Source organism: Myotis daubentonii, chromosome 10 (assembly GCF_963259705.1).
Source record: "Myotis daubentonii chromosome 10, mMyoDau2.1, whole genome shotgun sequence".
Classification (NCBI taxonomy): domain Eukaryota; kingdom Metazoa; phylum Chordata; class Mammalia; order Chiroptera; family Vespertilionidae; genus Myotis; species Myotis daubentonii.
The window spans coordinates 26,600,888-26,618,884 of record NC_081849.1 but is presented as its reverse complement, the minus strand read 5'-3'; the positions used below and the strand labels follow the sequence as shown (position 1 = coordinate 26,618,884).

Here is a 17,997-nt window from a genome sequence, read left to right as displayed (position 1 = left end):
TATAGTGATCATTTCAAATCAGTAGCTGCTTGAAACAGGATGGGGGTGGGGGAGGCTGTGACTGATTGCAAAGAGGCAGCGGGGAACTGGGGTGATGGTACACATTCAAGGGCATATACAGTTGCCAAAACTCACTGAACTGTAGTCTAAAAATATTGCACTTCATTGTATGTAAATTATAGCTCAATAAATACGATTTTTTAAACAAAAAAGAGAGAAACAGGGCTATGTCCAAAAATGAATAAGATCTAAATTTGAGAAAGGTAACAAATTATATACATTTATTTCAAATGCCTGTTTTACTTTTATGAATGTGGTGTCAGCACTTGAAATCTATTTATCAGGACAATTAAAATTTAAAATTATGTTCCTTTGCTTCTTCCTTAAATAAATCCATGAAGAGCCAAGCTGTTCAAATCATGACATCAAAACCCAAGTAGCAATTCTTCCTCAAACACAAGTTTCTTTTGCTTCCTGAGAATTTGAGTAACTTCACAATTGCTCCTCAACACCTGTTCAGCAATGGCAAGAATTTCAGTTTTAATGTACAAGAACTGCAAGTCACTCTAATTAGAAACTATTAGAAAAATAGAAAATAAGGAAAACAGGGCCCAGGAGGTTACTGGGAACAATGTATGAGATGATACAGACGGCTGAGTAGTTGAGATTTTTGCAAGCCTGCCTTGGGAAAGACAGGGAGAAGGAAAACTACCCGGGCCTCTGAATAACACTGTGGTAGCTTTTGTGAGAGGAGTGGCAGAGACAGAGACATCTGTAAGAAAGGCTGAGGGATATAGGCATGGGGGAGGTGGTAAAAAGCCATCACTTTTAAAACCTTAAATCAGAAAAGCACTGAACTTGGATCATGAATGAAGAGGGAGCCCTAACCGGTTTGGCTCAGTGGATAGAGCGTCGGCCTGCGGACTCAAGGGTCCCAGGTTCGATTCCGGTCAAGGGCATGTACCTTGGTTGCGGGCATATACCCAGTAGGGAGTGTGCAGGAGGCAGCTGATCGATGTTTCTCTCTCATCGATGTTTCTAACTTTCTATCCTTCTCCATTCCTCTCTGTAAAAAATCAATAAAATATATTAAAAAAAAAAAAAGAATGAAGAGGGAAATGCTTCTGAATATGCATATTATCCTACTAGAGGCCCAGCACGTGAAATTGCACGAGACCCAGGCCCACTGCGCCAACAGGACCCAGACCCCCGCCACACTGTGAGACCCATCAATGCACCTCCTGGTGACCGGTCGCTGGTCATTACGGCTACTGGCCTTTTATAATATAGATATAATAAAAGCATAATATGCAAATCAACCAAACAGCAGAATGACAGATCGGTGGGTGGTGGGGCCGGCTAGCAGGCAGCGCCAGACCAGCCAAGGTGCATGCCAGCGGGCAGACGGAGGGGACGGTGATGTGGGGGGCGGGGGGGCAACTAGCAGCAGCGGAGGGGCAATTGGGGTAGGGTGGGGTGCGAGACCAGCTGCTCACCAGCCTCCACAGTCCCCTGATAGGCCCGCCCAGTTGCCTCCCATAGAGGGAGGCCTGACTGAGGCTTAGGACATCCCCTGAGGGCTCCCAGGCTATGAGAGGGCGCAGGCCAGGCTGAGGGAACCGCCCCCCACCCCAAATGCACGAATTTTCGTGCACCAGGCCTCTAGTCTATAATAAGTACAGCAAACATGCAAGCACCTCACTGAAAGTATAAACTAGACATCTCCTAAAGCTCCCCACATGTAAGGGCTGGTAAGTTAAAATTAATATAATAAATTATTCTTAACTTTAAAAGCAAAATATATCAAGATGTCTTCTCTTTTTTATAGTAAAAATAAATGTACATATTAGTATTTTCATGGGTATTTTCCTGATGTAAGTGTCCAGCCCATTTTTTCCAAAATCCTATAAAACAGGGGTGGGAATGTCTGGCCCTTGGGCCATATAAGGCCCAAGAAATCATTTGGTCTGGCCCTGCCAAAGCATTAAGGGTGGGTTAATTAAATGTTTGACCAAATATAGCAGGCTAATTTTTAAATTGATCATTCATTTTATATGGCCTGCTAATTATATTATAAATATCCAAGTGGCAGAAAAAAGGTTCCCCACCCTTGCTATACTAATAGAAAGTACCCACTCCTGCTATGGAAAGTACGTGGAAAGAATGAACTTCAGAAACACTGCTCACTATTCTCTTTAAAAGCCCTTTATAACTAGAGAGTATTTTAAGATTGCCTTCAAACTCATTCCCATGCTTTTGTTCTCTTGGTTTTTCAGCTACCATTCAGCTACCATTCTAAGGTTTTAAATTCTCTGGGAGGCTCCACTCAACCTTTCCAAGGGCAGTACTTAGCTCTTCAGTTGCAGAGTCTGGATACGATACGCAAATACAGATACTGTTCAACTTAATGGAAATGTTTCCTCATAGTTCCTGCGACTGCATCAATGCACTGCAGACTACTGCCTAGATCTTAAACTATAGCATCTCATTGCTGCCCACTGCTTAGCATGTCCACTTCTAGGCTTTTTTCCCTTTCTCATACAGGCAGCTAGGATTTTCCATCTTATGTTAGGGTTGTAAATATATTGCTACCAAAACCATGTTGTTCTACTGTGACTTTAATTAAAGTTACTCCTCAGTCTAATTCTACCTTTCAAGGTATACTTTCATATAAAAGCCACAAAATTATTTAGTTAAATGTCAACGAATGAACGTTGCATTATTCGATGATTAAGCCCTAACAACTTCACTTGAATAATCACGTATAGTTATTTCCAATTACAAACAAGAGAGATGAGTTAAGAGCTTGATCTAACAGCAACAAGGCAGCCAAAACTTGGATGAAATGTGAAGTGTTTCTGCACATGTCACAATAGAGACAAGCATCTGTGTTTTCCGTCAGCTTAGCTGCTCCTGTGATAAGCACCGGATGGACTACTTAGTATCTTTAAAGAAATCTAGTATCATCTCCTCCACCTAGTACACCAAGGAGGAAATACTCAAATGCCAACAATTATCACCTCTCTGGTCCGAGTCCTCAACTTGTATCTACCATATTCATCCATTTTGGTGCTACTGCTGCAATTGTCATACATGAGAAACTGGCAGAACCTATGGACCCTGAGGTTTTCTAAGCAATAATATCTCATTTTGACCAGTTTTACAATATATTCAATTGTAATAGGATTGCCCGAGTATTTTTGTTTATTATATACATTTCTTGACCTGATCCATCATACATGGTGTTCTATTTGCACATTTTTTAAATCTAGAATAAAATTCCAAAAGGACCTGACTGATGTAAAAAAAATTGGACTATTTGGGAAGACAGTCCAAATCTGTCAGTTCATATCATCCTCCAGGACACAGATTCTACCAATACAAAATAAATCTGTACATGAAACTACTATCAAAATTGGAAAGTAAACAGGTCTGTGTTTTCAAGCTTTTAAAGGTAACAAGACATGGCTATGAACATCTTCACCTGACTTGGTCCCCACTCAAAGCTATTCTCAGTATAACAGCTAGAGTGGCCCTTTGAAAATATTAGTCACATCATGTGATTGCAATGCTCAAGGCCTTACAATAGTTTCCCAACATACTCAAAGTTAAAACCGAGGTCTTCACAGGGACCAAGGAGATGCATCCACACCCCTCCCACCAGCTCTCATCTCTCTCCAGCCCCATTGGCCTCTAACTGCTTCCCCAAAATTCCAGTCATGTTCCTGCTCCGGGAAACTTTTATATCTGCCACTCCTCCTTCCTGTGGCGCTTTCCTGACTCACCTCCTTCAGGGCTGGCTCAGATGGAAGCCTTCTCCAACCAACCTATTTAAAACAGCAGCTCCCTATTCTCCCTCCCTTGCCATTTTTTGGCACATCACTTCTTAATATGTTTTACCATATTCTATTTATTTATTAATGTACAGTCTTCTCCCCTGACTAGAATGCAAACTCCATGAGGACAAGATTTTTATCTGTTTTATTCACTTCTACCCCAGAGCCCAGATAATGCCCAGCACAAAACAGACATTTAATATACAGAGGCAATGATGTTAAGTAGCATCATTTGTTTGTTTCCCTATCTCCTCCCATTAGCATGTAAGCTCCATGAGGACAGGGACTGGTGTTTTCCACTGTTAGGACCTAAAACAGAACCAGACATGACAGACTGTAAAATCTCAAAGGGAAGGCGAGGGCAGAATAGGTTAACCAAAGAACTTGGTTGACACAGACAATAGTGCAGTGAAGGCCTGGGGGGAGGGAGAGAGCAGGTGCAGGGTAGAGTGGGAGTCAATAGTGGGCTGGGAGAGGTGAATGAGGGGAAAAAGAGACATATGTAACACTTTAAACAATAAAGACTTTTTTTTAAAAAAAGGACAAGTCTTTAAATGAAAAAGGAATGACAGGGAAAGATTGGTGAGAAAACATCAATGTTTCCATGGTGATAAGAAATGCCCTTTCACAGTACAAAATTGTCAGATTATAAAATGAAAATAAGTTCACTTTCATTTTTCCCCAACATGTTTCTTCTCCCATTTATCAATTATTAAAGACTTTCTGAAAAGAGCTTTAGCCCTTTCTTGCTCTTTCTTTCCAGTATTGAGGCTAATTCATAACACAGAATTATGTGACTTTCTTTTTCTTGACAACTGATATAATAAACACAACATTTTCTCTCTTGGTTTTCTTTTGCCTCAAATTCCACCATACTTAAAAAAGAGGACGGCCGGTATGGGTCAGTTGGTTGGGCATCATCCCATGTACCAAAAGGTTGCCGATTTGATATTATTGGGTCAAAATGGACTACAGTTTATTTTAAATCTAGAGCAACTGATCTATACCTTTACCTAGTTTCACAGATAAATCCACAGGATGAACTCACCGCTTGTAAAGGCCTAGAATTACAGTATTCCTTTCGAAAATACCTAGTTAATTTCAAAATATAAAGAGGTCATCATATTGCTTCAAAGGGCTTACTGATTTGGCAACTCTACTCTTAGAGGGTAAAACACACGAACACCAGTCTTAGAAGAATAGTTTCTGCATCTGCTTACAAAAGCATAATATAAGGTCTAGAAGACAGGAAAGAAAACCTGTGAGAATGCCGTGAGCTCAGCTACAATTGAGCAGGTAGAGTCCAGAGAGTCCCCACCTCAATCAAATGGCACAGAGCAGTACATTTCAAATGGTCTACTCAGCCCTCAGCCCACAGAGGTGCTTAGAGGCAGCCACCAACTATGGAAGAGGAGACCAAGCCTGAGCTCCAGACCTTTCGCACCCACATCAAAAAGAGAGCACAGCCTTCCTGAATGTTTGTATGCTAGGGTTCTGGCAAATATCTCATTTTAAAAATGTCTGAAAACCAGCAGCAAGGGCTTAGAGTTAGGGAGACGCAAGTTCAAATTCTAGATTTGTTGAAATAGGAATATACACCACCATGCCTAGCAAGGAATCAGTGCTCAGTAAGTGGTAGAAATGATTATCCATCAATGAGTAGTAGTAAGAGGTATTAAAGGAGTGACCCTTAAAATATACAACCAAGAACCACATAACTATAATGTGACAACACACAACATTTAGTTATCAGTTTACTCCTTAGCCCAGTGGTTCTCAACCTTCCTAATGCCATGACCCTTTAATACAGTTCCTCATGTTGTGATGACCCCCAATTTCATTGTTACAAATTGAACATAATTAAAGCATAGTGATTAATCACAAAAACAATATGTAATTATATATGTGTTTTCCGATGGGTCCTGTGCAAGGGTCATTCGACCCCCAAAGGGGTCGCGACCCATAGGTTGAGAACTGATGCCTTAGCCAAATATAAAATTACCCCTTATGAACCCACTCTATCCCTTAGGTACTAGAGACATGGTACCCAGGAACCCCAAGAGCTTTTCATGCACCTACTACAAAAGGAAGGAGGTGGGGAAGGAGAGGTGGAGGAAAGAAGAAAAGGGGCAGAAAGAGGGAAGAGAGAAAAAGGGGAGGAAAACAAAGGGGAGAAAAAGAGTGAAAGAAAGAGTAAAAAAAACACCTCCAAAATATGAAAAGAAAATTACAAAACAGAAATTAATACATACTTGTCACTACTAAGAATTATATTCGAGAATTTTGGTATTCATAAATATTTCTTATATGCTTAAATAATTTATGTTAGATTTTCTTCACAAACATGACAAAGAATGTACAATGACTGCAGAGAAATCACAACCAACTTCAAATTAGGTGACATACTCAAGGGTAAATTTTTTTTTTAAAATAAGTCAACCGCTACAACACACAGACACACACACACTCAATGTGTGATATGAGCACATTAAATACATTTGATACTCTGTGACGGGAGCCTCAGATAGTAAGAGGCCCATAGGAGAAGGAAGAAGCAAATCCCGGATGCCCTCTGTGACCCTCCGGCTTTCCCGCATGTGCCTCTCGTAACTCCTGAGAGCACCTTTAGGAGTCACTGGAACCCCAGGAACCCAAGGTCAAGGCCGTGGGCCACTGCACAGCTCCTCTCGCCCAGCGATAACACCTGGACGAATGGGAAGGTGCTGCAATCACCAGACAAGAGGAAAGGAGGCGCACCTGCTTTATTTTATTTCGGGAGTTGGTGATGCGCTCTGTGATGCTCTGGTACGTGCGGATAGCTGTCGTCAGTTCTGTGTAGTGCTGCACGATCAGCTCATCCAGGTCACGGTCACATTTCTCATAGGCTTCTTCAAGGCGACCCTTCTCATTTTCTCTGTCTTCAACATCATCACTGGTAGACAGCGTTCTGATAAAGATAGAATATATCAAGCTGAGTCAAACTTAAAGCAAAAAGGAAAAAAGTACAACATAGGAAATATAGTCAATAATATTGTAATAACCATGTATGGTGCCACGTGGGTACTGGAAATATTGGGAGAACATATACTGTATAAAGTATATGATTGTCAAACCACTTACGTTGTTCACCTGAAACTAACACAAAATAATATTGCATATAAACTGTAATTGGAAGAAAAAAAGAAAAGACCAATTAGTCAATAAGCTAGTCCAGTGGTCAGCAAACTGCGGCTCGGCAAACTGCAGCTCATGAGTCACATGCGGCTCTTTGGCTCCTTGAGTGTGGCTCTTCCACAAAATACCAACTTCTGCACATGGGCCACGAAGTTTCAATTGCACTATACGTGCGCGCCCGCACGTGGTATTTTGTGGAAGAGCCACACTCAAGGGGCCAAAGAGCCGCATGTGGCTCGCAAGCCGCAGTTTGCCGACCACGGAGCTAGCCCATTCATCCCACTAACTAGGAAATGAAACAATTTCCTAAAAGAAAATAGGAAACCACCTACGTAGTAAATTCCAATGTCCCCGTCTAAATGGATTTGCTGGTTGCCTGTCCAAGGGGCCTTCCGCTCAGTCTTTCCTTAGCATGCCAACTGTAATCGGATAATAGGCGGCATGAACTCTGCAAGACCCTGGGCAGGTCTTGATTTGTTTGAATGAATTCTGGTAATTCCATTTCCCTTCCCAATGACAAGTTTGGCCACTGAAACTAAGGACTTCTAGGTATAGTTTACTCGCAAGTAAGATTAAGGCCCCTTTTCCCAACACTGAATACTCTGACACAAAGCTGAGATACTCAAATAATTCAGCCATCTTACAACCATGGACGGAAAGCTCAGACAAACACCAAGCTACTGCTATGACGTCTTTGGCCACCAAAACAGACAACCTGCAGCTGCCTGACCTCAGGACTTCTTGCTAGGAGAGATGATAATTACCCACTGTTTAGGTCACTTTCAGCTGGTCATCTTTTACATAGAGCTGAAAGTGTCATAACTGGTAAATTCACTCACATACACTGAGAAGCCACCTTCCAAATAGCTTTTCTTTAATCCTCACTCGAGGATAAGTTCTTATTGATTTTAGAGACAGAGAAAGGAAGAGGGAGGGAGAGAGGGAGGGAGGGAGGGAGGGAGAAACATAAATGGGCTGCCTCCTGTACCCACCCTGAACGGGGATCAAAAACCCACACCTGGGCATATGCCCTGACGGGGAATTAAACCTACAACACTTTGGTGCTTGAGACAATGCTCCAACCAACTAAGCCACACCAGCAAGGGCCCAAATAGCTTATTTAAATGACCTCAATTTGGTACAGAACCCCCAGTGGCCTGGAAATAAGGTCATATTAATTCTAAAATCTGTTAGGACAGCAATAATAGGAGCTACACTACAAGGTAGTCCCTGAATGTGCTATTCTTCCATCAGCACTAACAAGATTGATATGAATCAACAATAACCAGGGGATGAGATAGATACTCTTATTAAAAATCTTTCAATAACTTTAGTTTGATACATGGGCCACAGACCTTTGTTTCCTCTATTATTTTTCTTGGATAATTTTTTTTTAATTTAGTATTATAATCAGCAACAAAGAAACCTTTTCCTCTTATCTGTTGGCTGTGGTAATTTAGAGTTTCATTAAATTCCCTCAGATTTGTCAGCCTATACATTCAGCATAATTTATTTCATTTATCTTTTTTAATTTAGGGAGGGGTATTTTAGGCTCTCAATGATGGATGCAATCAATTATAAGTCCATCATTAAAACTGCTTTCAGAGATGGTCTGTCAGCAAATCAATCACATATCCACTCCTAGATATTTGCAAGCAAAATACTGTACAACAGACTTCTCCAAACTGTCACTTAGACCAAAAGATCTTAATTCACGAGCCACATAATATGTAAAACTTGTTTTTCAATTCAGAGGGAGATTCAGCAGGCCAGTCTTTGACTTCAATCTAACCTCCTGAAACAATTTTGTAAATGTGTTACGGATGCCAAGAGATCTGATCTAGCATGAAATTGGGAGTGGGGGGAGAGTGTAAGGAAGGAAAAAGGTGATGCCTCTAAGGCAGGGGTCCTCAAACTACGGCCTGCGGGCCATATGCGGCCCGCCGAAAACATTTATCCGGCCGGGTGTTTTGGCCGCCACTGCCTGTCCTGCTTAGCAGCTGACTCATCCCGAGCCCGCAGTGCGCATGTGTGGAATGTCTGAGGGACAGTGAACTGGCCCCCTGTTTAAAAAGTTTGAGGACCACTGCTCTAAGGAATGTGGGGTACACTCAGGAAATCAACATCCTGTGACCCCAAGACTTAAAGGAAGGCCTTTCCCATGCCAGGTCTGTGTCCTCTGTCAGCTGGTGATCCTACACCACACTTATCAAGGTTACTTTCAGGTAGAGAAGACCATGCAAGTGTTTGACTAATAAATAAATCATAGCGGAGAATTTAGGGAGAATTTGGTTCCAAAGACAGAGCTACCAAAATCACTTGCATTATTTGGGGGTAGCTAAGGGTGTCTTCCTGTTGCTTCTATGATCTATAACTTTGCTCTTTAAATCTGAAACCTTCCAGGCTGTTAATCAAAAGTAAAGCACAATCAGAAAATGCCTTCAATTTATCAATTGTCCCAAGAAGAAGATCCCTAGATATTTAACTCTATGTTTCCCCTGGTAACAGCCAACAGCCACAGAATTTTCAAAGCCACACCGCTGTGCATGACTTCCTCACCACCACCATCTGTGGAAGGAAACATGCCAGACGTTTCACACTGTTTACATTAAGCAGCAGCGTTACCACTAAGGAAAATGTCAGGCCCAGAGAGGACCTCATCCTGGGCATCAGCTGTCCCTGCGACACATCACTGGAGCATTAGGAGTTATTTAGGAAAATCAAAGAGTTACTAAAGTAAAGATTGAAAAGTAAATTGGTCTGTTGGGGGTTTCGGCTATTTTCATTTTTAGAGAAAATATTTATGTAAGGAAAACAGCCTGTGCCAGGGTTGCCCCACATTGGAAATTCTTTCTCTTGATGTAAAGTGGACTGAATGACATTTTTCCTTAGTAAAATATATTGGAGAACTCTGAAAGTACAAACCACTTTTAAAAATTTAATTAAAGGAAAGGAAGGCAGCAAGGATAAAAAATAATAATGATGGCCGCTAATATTTAGAGAGGCTTAGTGGCTGCCAGGAAGCAGCTGTGCTGTAGACCTGATAGAATGTATGTTTAATCTTCACACAACCCTGGAGTGGGTCCTATGACTATCCTCCCTCCCCTTTTTACAGATGTAGCAGCTGAGATGTGAAGAGGTTTGCCCCACCTCATACAATAAGGGAAGGAACAGGACAGGGATTCAAAACCCAAGTAGATCTGTTTTCTAATTATGCTCCTAACTGCTACAGGAGCCATGAGCTCTGGAGTCAAACTGCCTGGGTTGGAATCCACCACTTGCTGCCCCTGCGACCTTGGTAATACTATCCCATTTCACTAATCTATAAAAAGGAGATGGTAAGTACACCGTCCTTATAGGGTTATTGGTTAGAATTAAATGAGATCAAACAAGGCCTGGCATATCATTAGAACTCAACAATGTCGGTTGCTGTTGCTAGGTACCATAGGTATAGCAGCAGTAGTACTGGTAGTAGTAGGAGAAGCAGTAAAGTCAGTAGCATTTTTCCACAATGTAATGGGAAGAACATCCTTTGGAAACACAGGTTCAAATTTCATGCCCCCAAGCACTAGATCCGTGGTCAGCAAACTGCGGCTCGCGAGCCACATGTGGCTCTTTGGCCCCTTGAGTGTGGCTCTTTCTAAGCCAGTGATGGCGAACCTATGGCAGGCGTGTCAGAGGTGACAAGCGAGCTCAATTTTTTGGTTGATTTTTCTTTGTTAAATGGCATTTAAATATATAAAATAAATATCAAAAATTTAAGTCTTTGTTTTACTATGGTTGCAAATATCAAAACATTTCTATATGTGACACGAAACCAGAGTTAAATTAGGGTTTTTCAAAATGTTGACACACCGAGCTCAAAAGGTTCGCCATCACTGTCCTAAGCCTTAGGAGTACCCTAATTAAGTTAATAACAATGTACCTACCTATATAGTTTAAGTTTAAAAAATTCGGCTCTCAAAAGAAATTTCAGTCATTGTACTGTTTTTATTTGGCTCTGTTGACTAATGAGTTTGCCGACCACTGCACTAGATCATTTGGCACTGGGCATGAGATCTGACCTCTGATTCTCACTTTATTCCTTAATGTCAAGAACTGTGAAGAGCCTGAGATTTTTATCCTACTTACAAGTTAACAGCTAGCCTGCCACGGTTTTATGGATTCTGGTAGAAGACACAAAACTCCTGGGTCAGACTAAGGACTTTATTACTCACAGCACAGCAAGTAGCATGAGCACCAGCACATTTGTTCAGTGCCCATTCCCCCAAGTCCCATGGGGGTTAAGCCCAAAAGGATGCCTGCACACACTGTGAACTACCGGAGAGAGCCCTGAGTTTAGAAAGCCGAATCTTTCATACCGAACAGGAAATATGCCTGCCCTCTGCTCTAGAAGACAAGATTCTATCTTCCAAGGATGCCTGCTAGCAAACACCCTGACAAGACAGCCTAAAACAAAGGGCACTCAGTGCTATGCTCAAAAGAACTCCCAAGACACAACACTCCCAAGGAGAACTGTCTCCCATGATGAAACGTAATTCATTGGGTTTCTCCAAGGAGTCCATGATGTCAAGTAAATACAAATTCATTTCCAACCTCTGTTTTCATGTCAGCAAAATAAGACCAGAAATACAATGTCTCACACAATGAATATCTGCAAAATGAACAAATGATAGACCGGCAGAACAGACTAATTCCAGGGAGAAAGTTCCTAGGCATGTTACCAACACCCAGCAAATTTCAGTGTGAAGTCATCTTCCTTAAAGCCAGTTACCTGATCTGAGTTGACAGCAGGGTAAAAGAGAACACTGTCATCTAGGCCAGCAGTCACCAATCTTTCAGACCTCACCCGTGGTCCGCGGACCACCGGTTGGAAACCACTGCTCCAAAGGTTTCCTTAAACCAGCGGTCACCAACCTTCAGACCTCGCGGACCACCAGTTGGCGACCGCTGATCTAGGCCACCCTACAGCCAAATCAGGAAGCCTCCTAAGCCTCCATGTGATGGAGAGCTCACTAACTTACAAAGCAATTCAGTGCAATTTTCAATGCCTCTCCTTATTACACAGCCTTTCATTAAAATAAAATAAATAAAATAAAAACAAAATAAGCCTCTTCATAATGTCTACCCATCTAGCTTTCCCAGTAACTCAAAATAAATCTATTCCTTCTTCCCTAAAATTTCTCTTTAAATGGTAAAGGCCTCTCAATACTCCCTTCATCCTTAGATTAAAAACACCTCCAATTTCCTCAACTGTTTCTTCCACAACACGGAAGCCCACCATCCTGCTTGCTTTCCTCTGAGGTCCCCTCAACAGCGGCTAACACTCACACAAAACCCACTCCATGCCTGGCATTCATCTAAGTGGTCGACGCATAATAATTCATTTATTCCTGACAACAATTACAAGGGAGGTGCCATTATTACCACTCTTTCTACCAATGAAGAGACTGCCTGGTTTGCCAGGCCCAGAGCTTTTCAGTAGCAGCTGGGCAGTCTGCTTTTTCAAAGCCTCCCTGTCCTGCCTCCGAAGATGAGCTACTCAGCACTGAACACAATATACCCTCAATATGGTGTGGCCAGTCAGTCCAACAGGAAGAGATTCCATAGCCCACCATCTGGGCACTAGCCTAAAACTACACTGCATTTTTTATCGAGTCCAAAAATTATCCAAGATCCCTTTGATGTTGAATGCTAACAAAGAAGCTCTCACTCACCCTCTACTTGGAAAAGTTTAAAACTAAGTGCACAAATATACTACATTTTGGGAAGAGGAGGTGCAAGTGAGGCACAGGATATAAATGGAGTGTCCATTACACACCAGGCCATGCAGTGGCTACCTTGCACACATAATCTAAGGCAATCCTCAAGACAGTGTGGTGAGATAATATCACCACCCTTTTCACAGATAATAAGCAGAGGAACAGAGAGGCAAAATAACTTGCATACATGTACATAGCTAATAATATCAGATTTGGAATGAAAACTAAGTATACTTGATGGCAAAGGCCACGCCCTTTCGCTATAATGTTACAAAATCCTACTCTTCCTGCCTCAGCTCTGGAGCTGCGGACTGCACCATAATCAGTCAAGAGAAGAGCTGACAGCTGAAGATGTAAAAAGAGCACTAAGCAGCAGTTTCAGTGGTAACATCACATCTGGACAAGAGGGTTTAAAAAGCATGAGCTAAAAGACATGAGCAGAGAACAGTTTAAAGTTGCCACCCCAAGATGCATTCAGGTTACAGAATCATCCTTTTTTATTAAATTTATTGGGGTGACATTAGTTAATATGATCATATAAGTTTCAAGGGTACATGTTATGATACATGATCTGTATATTGCACTGTGTTCCCACCACCCAAAGTCAAATCATCTTCCATCACCATATATTTGGCCCCCTTTACCCTTTACTATCCTCCCACCCCCTGTTGTCTGTGTCTCTGAGTTTTTGTTTTATATCCTGCATATGAGTGAAATCATATGTTTCTTGGCTTTTTCAGACTGACTTATTTCGCTTAGCAGAATATTCTCAAGGTCCATCCATGTTGTAGCAAGTGGCAACATTTCATCTTTTCTTACAGCTGAGTAGTATTCCATAGCCTCTGTATTTCAGGTAGCTGCTCAAGTGTTTTGAAAGGAAAATAACTAGTCACCATCACTGGCTCCTTCTATGAAGCAATTTTGCTTTCACTTTGGACTTAATAGTGAAATGCAGGCAGGACAAAGTACATGAAAGTTGATATTACTCTTTAAAAAGACAAAAGGAAGATTACATAAAAGAAAAAGCACACCTATGAAAATAAGGTTAGCCACCCAAAGGTAACCCATCACTCAAGAGCAGCAGTTCTCAATCTGTGGGTCGAGACCCCTTTGGGGGTCGAACGACCCTTTCACAGGGGTCGCCTAAAATGATCAGAAAACACATATTGAATATAAAATTACATATTGTTTTTGTGATTAATCACTATGCTTTAATTATGTTCAATTTGTAACAATGGAAATACATCCTGCATATCAGATATTTACATTACGATTCATAACAGTGCAAAATTACTGTTAGAAAGTAGCAACGAAAATAATTTTATGGTTGGGGGTCACAACATGAGGAACTGTATTAAAGGGTCGAAGCACTAGGAATGTTAAGAACCACTGCTCAAGAGGAACAGTAACCTTCAGTCAAAGACAGAAGAAGAGGATGCAAAAAGAAAGAAGACAGATCTGGAATACTACCATTAGTGTATTTCTACAGAAATAGTTCTTACCACTCTCATCAGATATGGCAAACATGAGGTGTCTGCAACTTCCAAGCTCTTTGACCTCGGAAAGGCACTAACTTCTCTGGATCTGTTTCTTTCCTTGTCAAAGTGACAAGTTAATAAGAGTACCTGCCTCACCAGGTGGTGGTAAAGAAAAGTGTGTAATGGGCTTTGTAAAATAAAAAGTGCAACTGAAGTGTGGACTTATCCATCATTGGGAACAAAGTCAGTCACCTGTGAATCACAACACTGTTAGCCCAAATTCCTTAACACCTCCCCCATATCTCGAAAATATCTCGAAAGCACTGAGATATTTATTTAGGTCCAAGATCAGACCTTTCTCTGTATTCTTAGTGCTGGGTGCACTAAGTGCTTAGGAAAAGCTAACCAAGGAGCAGCAGCCAGATGCAGGATCAGAAGGAGGCACAGAAAGCAGTTCCCTGGGCCAGGAAACAACTGCAGCCAAATTATCTCCCACGAAGTAATGCCTGTTCAAAAATGTCCAAGAGCCCTGACCGGTTTGGCTCAGTGGACAGAGCGTGGGCCTGCGGACTCAAGGGTTCCGGGCTCGATTCTGGTCAAGGGCATGTACCTTGGTTGCGGGCACATCCCCAGTGGGGGGCGTGCAGGAGGCAGCTGATTGATGTTTCTCTCTCATCAATGTTTCTAGCTCTCTATCCCTCTCCCTTCCTCTCTGCAAAAAATCAATAAAATATGTATTTTTTAAAATGTCTAAGAAAGGACAGACAATAGTATTGTGACCCTACTTAGCTCATTTATTCATTCAACAAATAGTTATTAAGCACCTACTACTTAGCAAGCACAGTTCTAAGCAACTAGAGCAGTGGTTCTCAACCTCCTGGCCCCTTAACACATTGTATGCAGGAAACGTATTTATACGATTTAGGTTGACTGTAGTAGTAGAGCGCGGGACACGTATTAATACGTTTTTTATAGACTAGCGGTAGAATGTGGTTAACGTATAAATACGTAAACTAAAGTTATCGTAATTTTACTGAACGTTGCCATTTGCGCAAAAAATTAGCAAAAATGGCCCGCGCCACCTGTTAGCGTGTGATAAAAACTACCCACAAACAATGTGTTAAATACAGTTCCCCATGTTGTGACCCAACCATAACATTATTTTCTTTGCTACTTCATAACTGTAATGTTGCTATTGTTTTGAATCGTAATGTAAATATCTAATATGCAGGATGGTCTTAGGTGACCCCTGTGAAAGGGTCGTTTGACTGCCAAAGGGGTCGCGACCCACAGGTTGAGAACCGCTGAACTAGAGACTCAGCTGTGGCAAAACCAATCCCTCCCTCATAAGCTTACATTCTTATAGGGAAGCAATGGAACAAATAGAGAAACAGGTAACACATGGAGGCAGGGAGTAGCAGCTATGGGAAATGGAAGGCAGAGTAGGAAGATGGGGACTATTTTACTTATGGAGACCAAGAAGGGCCTCCGATAAAGACAGCATTTGAATGGAGCTTTCTAGGTACGAGGGGGAGGAAGGTGGCATATCCAGAAAAGCTGATTCCAGATAAATAGAAGATGGACAGGCCATGAAGCAGGAAGTATTTGGCCTGCTCAAAGAAGGAATGGCAAGGTGATCCATGTGGCTTTAGAAAAGTGAGGAAGAGTGACAGGGGCGAGATGAGGTCAGGGAGGAGCCTGGGAGCCAGATCAGTTACAGTTATGTGGGCTTTCACGCTGAAAGTGTTCTCTGAAGCCACTTGGGGGTTAGCACCCATGCAAAGAATGATAGCCTTCAACCAGGATTTAATAATAAATACAAATGCTGAATAACAATATTTATTTTCAAGTTTCATTTTATTTCTATCCTAGCTGTTTCCAAAAAAAGATCTGAGATGACTTGTACAAGAATCCTATCTAATAATAGACAAACATGGCAATTAACCGTACCTCCGACACGCTTCCCATTGGCTAATCAGGGCGATATGCAAATTAACTGTCAACCAAGATGGCGGCCAGCAGCCAGGCAGCCAAAGCGAACAGGAGGCTTGCTTGCTCCAGTGAAGGAGGAAGCCAAGGTTCCCCGCCTGCTGCTGCTGGGCTCTGAGCTTGCACTCTAAGCAACTATGTTGCAATTATAGAAGCTAAACAATCCCCATGCTTTCAGCCAGCCGGCCCGAGCTGGAGTTGCAACAGTGTTTCAATTATAGAACCCAAACAAACCAGATACCTGCTTTCAGCACCCAAGGCCTCAAGCTGGAGGCGAGCCTCAGAGCTAAAGCCGGCTCTCAGTTCCAGTGACAGCCATAGAAGGTAGATAAATCCCAGAATAAAAAAGAAAAAGACAATGGGAGAACCAAGATGGCGGCATAGGTTAACGCCGGAGTTTGCTGCTTTGAACAACTACTTCAAAAGTGAAACCAAAAAACGGAAGGGACATCACCCAGAACCACAGGAATGCTGGCTGAGTGGAAGTCCTACAACTAGGAGGAAAGAGAAACGCATACGGACACTCAGAGGAGGCGCAGTGCTTAAGTCAAATTCTGAGGTGTGGAGTGCGAGGAGCGGGCTGGCGGCGGAGGGCGCGGTTGGCGTTTTCAATCAGGAGGGAGTCGCAGACTCTGAGCTCCAGATCCGGGTGAGTCTTTAGGGACCCAGACTCAAACGGGAGAAGCGGGACTATCTGGCCTCGGTCAGAGCGAGTGCAGCTTTCTCTCTGAGCTTTGCAGCGGGTGCTGGGACTCAGAGAGGCAGAGCCCCTGGGGACAGGACTGAGAGCTGCCATAACTGCTCTCTCCGGCCCACCCTGTTGATCCTGTGCGACCCACCCCGCCCAAGCCCTGCACAGAGGCATTTGCTGGATAGCCTCAAGCAAAGGCTAGATTAGCACCTCCCTAGAGGACAGTTCTCTCACTGCTGACACAGCTGATTCTCATAGCCACTTGGCCTGGAGGTCAAACCCTCCCTGGAATTAGCTACAACAATCAAGATTTAACTATAAGACTGCGAACAAAGACCACTAGGGGGTGCACCAAGGAAGCATAACAAAATGCGGAGACAAAGAAACAGGACAAAATTGTCAATGGAAGATATAGAGTTCAGAACCACACTTTTAAGGTCTCTCAAGAACTGTTTAGAAGCTGCCGATAAACTTAATGAGATCTACACGAAAACTAATAAGACCCTCGATCTTATATTGGGGAACCAACTAGAAATTAAGCATACATGGAATGAAATAACGAATATTATACAGACGCCCGACAGCAGACCAGAGGAGCGCAAGAATCAAGTCAATGATTTGAAATGCGAGGAAGCAAAAAACATCCAACCGGAAAAGCAAAATGAAAAAAGAATCCAAAAATGCGAGGATAGTGTAAGGAGCCTCTGGGACAGCTTCAAGCGTACCAACATCAGAATTATAGGGGTGCCAGAAGATGAGAGAGAGCAAGATATTGAAAACCTATTCGAAGAAATAATGACAGAAAACTTCCCCCGAGAGAACCAAGATGGCGGCATAGGTTAACACCGGAGTTTGCTGCTTTGAACAACTACTTCAAAAGTGAAACCAAAAAACGGAAGGGACATCACCCAGAACCACAGGAATGCTGGCTGAGTGGAAGTCCTACAACTAGGAGGAAAGAGAAACGCACACGGACACTCAGAGGAGGCGCAGTGGTGAAGTCAAATTCTGAGGTGCGGAGTGCGCGGAGCGGGCTGGCGGCCGAGGGCGCGGTTGTTGTTTTCAAT

General features: G+C 42.5%; 1 protein-coding gene across 4 annotated transcripts in view; it reads right to left on the bottom strand.

Annotated features, from left to right (window-relative positions):
• The window catches only part of EXOC4 (exocyst complex component 4), a 753,652-nt gene that overhangs the window by 715,900 nt on the left and 19,755 nt on the right, over window positions 1-17,997 (bottom strand). For all 4 annotated transcript variants that reach the window (XM_059711814.1, XM_059711816.1, XM_059711817.1 and 1 more), the window contains exon 2: window positions 6,594-6,783. In XM_059711814.1, the coding sequence (XP_059567797.1) occupies window positions 6,594-6,783 (190 nt within the window). The remainder of the gene's footprint in view (window positions 1-6,593; window positions 6,784-17,997) is intronic.